This window comes from Cydia pomonella, chromosome 11, assembly GCF_033807575.1.
Source record: "Cydia pomonella isolate Wapato2018A chromosome 11, ilCydPomo1, whole genome shotgun sequence".
NCBI lineage: Eukaryota > Metazoa > Arthropoda > Insecta > Lepidoptera > Tortricidae > Cydia > Cydia pomonella.
In genome coordinates this window covers 22,880,979-22,886,978 of record NC_084713.1, presented here as the reverse complement: position 1 = coordinate 22,886,978, position 6,000 = coordinate 22,880,979, and the positions used below count along the sequence as shown (strand labels likewise).

Here is a 6,000-nt window from a genome sequence, read left to right as displayed (position 1 = left end):
GCGTAACCCTAAACAACTTGTCCCGGTAAAACGTAGACTTGCAAGGTCTAATAAGGTGACCCACATAATGGGTCCAACTGTTTACAACAGGTTACCGGAGACAGTCACCTCGTCACCGTCGCTGCAATGTTTTAAGGCTAGACTGAAGGCTTGGCTTCTCGAACACACATTCTACAGTTATGACGAATTTTTGAATGTTGAGCTTTAGTTAGTTATTAGTTGTTGATCTTTTACGAATGTACACTTATATACGAATTATTATTATTATTTCTTATTATGACATGTAATATTATAAATATTGTGAATAAATAATATGAATATGAATATCTTTAATTAAGATTATTTGAAAATTGTGAAACGCCAACGATGACTTATCTCTCAACAAAAAAATCTCAGACAACTAGTATTCCAACTCCATTTTAGAATATTTATTACCTATTAAGGCCCTTACGAGCGTGTACACTTTTCTTAGGCTTAGAACTCACTGCTGTTATAACTCATTATTTTTTGTATTAAAAACGGGAACATAATAGTACATTACGATACAAGTGCGAAAAATAGGAAATTCGAAACGAGTGGCGATAAATTAAAACACGACCGAAGGGAGTGTTTTAAATCGACACGAGTTGCGAATTACCTATTCGCACATGTATCGTACAACGTTTTACAGTACATATGGCCCTTTAAATGTTCGACACAGTAACATAATATGCTACTTCTCGCACTAGTGCTATAAAGTAGCCCCATATGTACTGTAAAATAATTATTTATTTTGTTATGTTAAACTTTGAATCTAATATTGTTTTTAACTAAATAGGTCTTAGTTCATATTATGGGGTAAAGAATAAAACTAAATATCAGTCGTTACGATCATTTATTAATATTTACATACCTAACTACGGTTACGTATCATAAATATCTGTACAAAATGCATCCGCCACGCGCTTGAAGTAAACTTTAAAAAAAAACTCACGGTATTTTAAATCTAGCATTTTCGTATATCGTTTGTGTGAATGTTTACAATATTACTAAAATCTTCAGATAACTACTTAGGTTGTTCGAATATGTATAGAAATAAAATTATACCGCTTTTTGCTTACTTTAACTGCTGTTAAAGTATTTAAACAAAAAAGTTGCCATAAAATTTATTGAACAAAAAAAGCAATTACTTATAAGTATGTGGTGTTTTTAAACAGAATTTGAAATAGACGTGGATTGTCAAAGAAAATTTTGTAGCCACAGTAAATTTACTGCCGACTTTCGAAACATGATCAAAACTTTGAGAATGCCATTTGACTTTGATCCTTATCCTTTCACTGATATGAGTTAAATATAAAAAAGTAGCGCCATCTTACCTAAAGATTGTGGCGCCATCGTTCGAAATGGTATTTGATCTAGTAGATGGCGCCACTTTTTGATATTTAACAAATTAAACAAATATCAGTGAAAGGATAAAGCTCAAAGTCAAATGGCGTTCTAAAAGCTTTAATCATGTGTCGAAAGATGGCAGTAAATTTACTGTGGCTACAAAATTTTGACAATCCACCTCTATTTAAATTTATTTTTTTGTTATATACACCGTATACATATAATAATATACATGTATGGGTTTAGTCGGAGTGTATCTCGTCGGCGACCTGCTGCCACTTGGCCACCATGCTCGAGACCGTCTTGTGCTTCAGCCCGATGGAGGAAGATATCTTCACCTGCAATACAACGTTGCAATTTTAATATCTATAGCATTGATATATATCTAAGGACGGGCCTTACGGGCACTAAGAATGGTGCTAGTTCAGTGGTGTCACGGATTCGAGCTAATCATGCAGTCAAACGGTACTAGTTGCGACCGATCGCGCGCGCGATGCGAACTCATCAACCAATCGCGTTGTGGCGTTAGACTGCACGATTGGCTCGAATTCTTGTGCGTGACACCGCTGTACTGGCTCCATTCTGCCCGTAAGGCCCGTCCTTAGATATATGTCAATGATCTAGTCTGTAACTATAGGTATTTGAATAAAAGTAAACAAAATCTACCCTCCAATGGGTTTTTAAACCAGTTGAGGGTAGACGAAAACATTACATGCTCAAATAATGTAGGTTAAAGTCAGGTCGTTCAGTGACAGATCCAGGCGGTTTTGTATTTGGTTGGTTAACCAATAAATGTTATAACTACCCAAAAATCTCAAGCTCATCGTCCACAACACCGAACGGGTTTCATGTCCAATTATTTCACTGTCCAGGCAGACTTTGGAACGTTCTCCCACTCTCTATCAGACAAGCGCAGACCAGATTCACATTCAAGCGCATGTTGCGCAAGTATTTCCTTGACAAACTTTCTTACTCATCAACTTAATGATTCACACTTGGTATAATTATGTATGTATCAATATATGTACTTATGTTTATTTGTATTAGTATATGCGTAAATTTATCAATATATATTATACTTTAAATTCATATATAGTCTTGGTTACAAATGTATTTACTTTACCTTCATGTATTGTGCAATAAATATTAAATAAATAAAAATGTACACATTGTTTTTTACTTTTATTTAAATACCTAAAGATACAGAGCATATCTTTAGCGCTAATAGGGCTAAATCTAAAAAGTTAAGTTATAATGTAAAGTAAGAGGTAAAGTTTAAGAAAAATCCTGCCTTGTACAGTAATTTGACAGCCAGAATCAGACCAGGATAAGTTGGAAGGGATTTTGACAGCTCAAACAGTGCAAGTGTTATTTTAAACGTCAAACTCCTATGAAATTATGACGTTTACTTAACACTTCTCTGACCCTAGAATTCATATTGTCTTGTACATTATGCGGTATCGTAAACTGGGGTTACCTAAAGATTGACGACCGGTATGGCCTAGTGGGTAGTGACCCTGCCTATGAAGCCGATGGTCCCGGGTTCAAATCCTGGTAAGGGCATTTATTCGTGTGATGAGCATGGATATTTGTTCCTGAGTCATGGGTAAACACCTATGTATTTAAGTATTTATAAATGTTTATATATTATATATATCGTTGTCTAAGTACCCTCAACACAAGCCTTATTGAGCTTACTGTGGGACTTAGTCAATTTGTGTAATAATGTCCTATAATATTTACTTATTTACTTTGAATCATTAACCATCGATTTTTGAGAAATTAATTAATTATTCAACGCAATCTGTAGAATTGTATGGTGTGGTTTGCAAAGCAACGCAGAAATACGGTGCATTCCCACCTGTGCCCACCGCCATACAGGAGGCGGGCACAAGTGGGAATGATTTGTATGTAGCGCCTATTCCCATCTCAGCGGGGACAGATGGGAATACACCCAGAAATACATGATGAAAGAGTTCAGAAACCAATTCCTTATAGTTTAAAAAACGATGATGTACAAAAATTTCAAGTTGTTTACCGATAATTCAGTTTGTAAAAAATGACTACATAACATAACTATGGCGTCGTATAGGGCCATGCGGCCGTAATGAGAGATAAATAACCGGCCAAGGGCATGTCGGGCCACGCTCAGTGTAGGGTTCCGTAGTTACTCTTCCGTCACAATAAGCTAAACTGGAGCTTAAAGTATAGTAAATTGTTAACCAAGGGATGAAACGGTACCTTTCACGCGAGTTAAACAAATAGGCAAATTTGCATAATCAGTACCTAATTAAAGTAAGTCTTTTTACTATGAAGGGAAAACTTTTTGCGATAACTCAAAAACAGCTAAACTGATCATGTCCGCTATAGTTTTCATTTAATGTCTTTCTTAAGCTCTACTTCCACGATTTTTTTCATATTTTTTGGACCTATGGTTCAAAAGTTAGAGGGGGGGGGACACATTTTTTTTTCTTTCGGAGCTATTATCTCCGAATATATTCACTTTATCAAAAAATGTTCTTTGAAAACTCCTATTAGTTTTGAAAGACCTTTCCAACGATACCCCACACTCTAGGGTTGAACCGAAAAAAAAAATTCACCCCCACTTTACGTGTAGGGGAGGTACCCTAAAAAAAAAATTTTTAGATTTTATTGTACGACTTTGTCGGCTTTATTGATTTATATATCAATGCCAAATTTCAGCTTTCTAGCACTAACGACCACGGAGCAAAGCCTCGGACAGACAGACGGACATGGCGAAACTATAAGGGTTCCGTTTTATGCCATTTGGCTACGGAACCCTAAAAAATGACGATATTTTGGTATGTGGATCTGGGCCATGTTTTATCATATTGTTGATTTTTTTTCGTTATATATTAGCTTTTTATTCTGGGTCAAATACTTACGATATTACAACTTGTCCTGAAATAAGTGTATGTAATTTTCATTTGTTCAGACAGACCAAATTCTATATTAATCTGACGAAAAAAAAAACGAAAACAATATATAAATCGGGCCATCCAGGCATTGTTTAGAAGCTTACTTTAAACCTTCGTTCTTAATTGCGTGGAATTCTGACGTCTCCTGAGAATGTCAAGCAAAAAAATACTCCTTGAATTTGTGACGAAATGTACAAGCCAAAAAAACATTGGAAATACATGATTATTTTTAATTGCAATCATCATAATACTTTATTCGTGAAAACAAAGATTTCAATTTTAAAGGGCACTATTTGGACATGAGAAAATATCAGGTATTTTTCTGGGGTGAAAAATAATTGTTACCATCATTCTAATGTCTTTCATATATCGTAAACCTTTGGACTAAAATTATATTTTTATACTTTGTCTCGTTTTAAAGAAAAAAATAATGTTCAAGTGTATTTGTTTATACCGTGGCAGATCCAGCTATCCTTCATACGTACCTTCTTTTTAGCATATCTGGCCACTGCGATATAATTATGATATTTAATTTAATATTTATATTTGTCTATGTCACGTGCTTAAAATTATTGTATTTTTTTTTGTTTTTTTCTAAAAGGAAACAATATAATTAATTGAGTTTTATCAAGTCTTTCAATCCGCCGTTCGTGTGATGGAGGCAACGGCGAGCGGCGGCCGTAGGTGGGCACGAGAGGTCGGTCGGGGCGCCGTGTTCCACTCTAGCTGGCTAAGGAGTGGAATTCACTTCCTGCAAATCTATTCCCAGTCCACTATAACTTGGACCTTTTTAAATCGAGAGTGAATAGACATCTTTTAGGTAAGCATGTTCCATCCTAGACTACATCGGCACTTTCCATCAGGTGAGGTTGTGGTCAAATGCTTACCTTTTCGGAATAAATAAAAAAAAAACATACGGCCGCCGCACGATGCCGTGAGAGTGTTCTCCTTACATCTATCTACCCTCCATTTCAAACAAATTACAAAATTGTTTACTCATGTCATTCGGCTTTCAACAGATTGAACATGCGAATGTGTTTGAAATTTCGTTCACGGGAACTGCCCCCTTTGAGATTTTTCAGTAAAATAAGAGAGAGCAAGAAATATTACTTTCATATAAGTATTTATAAATATTTATATATTATATATATCGTTGTCTAAGTACCCTCAGCACAAGCCTTATTGAGCTTACTGTGGGACTTAGTCAATTTGTGTAATAATGTCCTATAATATTTATATTTATATAAAAATAATTCCCAAATAATGTCAGAAAAACAAATGTTTACTATCCCTGAAACGTCAAATTACGATAGCTGTCAGGATTCCACGCAATTAAAAACGAAGGTTTAGGTTTACTGTATTGCAGAAAGTAGTTTATTAGAATTTTGTATGATAGAATTATAATGTTACTTGGTAGAATAATCGTTTGGCAGAAATACTTTTAACATATTGCTTTCTGCAGAATTTCATTCCGCAAAATGTTGTTTGGCAGAAAACCATAAACTATTCAGAAAATTTTGCCAAATGAATATTAAAGAACCTTCACTTAATATTATTTGGAGCCTTGTCTGCCAACAAACCATACTCTGGTTTGGCGGAAGTTGTGATTAGTTTTTAAGGTTTGTCTTTTGAATAAACATTTATTTCATTATTATTATTATTGAGTCATGTATTTTCTGGTGTTTTCTATGTA

The 6,000-nt window shown here is 34.8% G+C and overlaps 1 protein-coding gene across 1 annotated transcript in view; it reads right to left on the bottom strand.

The window, feature by feature from the left end:
• Positions 1-857: 857 nt before the first annotated feature.
• Positions 858-6,000, bottom strand: part of LOC133523107 (formin-binding protein 4-like) — a 29,991-nt gene continuing 24,848 nt past the window's right edge. The window contains exon 11 of the mRNA XM_061858616.1: positions 858-1,706. Coding sequence (XP_061714600.1) covers positions 1,611-1,706 — 96 coding nt within the window. The 3' untranslated portion in view covers positions 858-1,610. The remainder of the gene's footprint in view (positions 1,707-6,000) is intronic.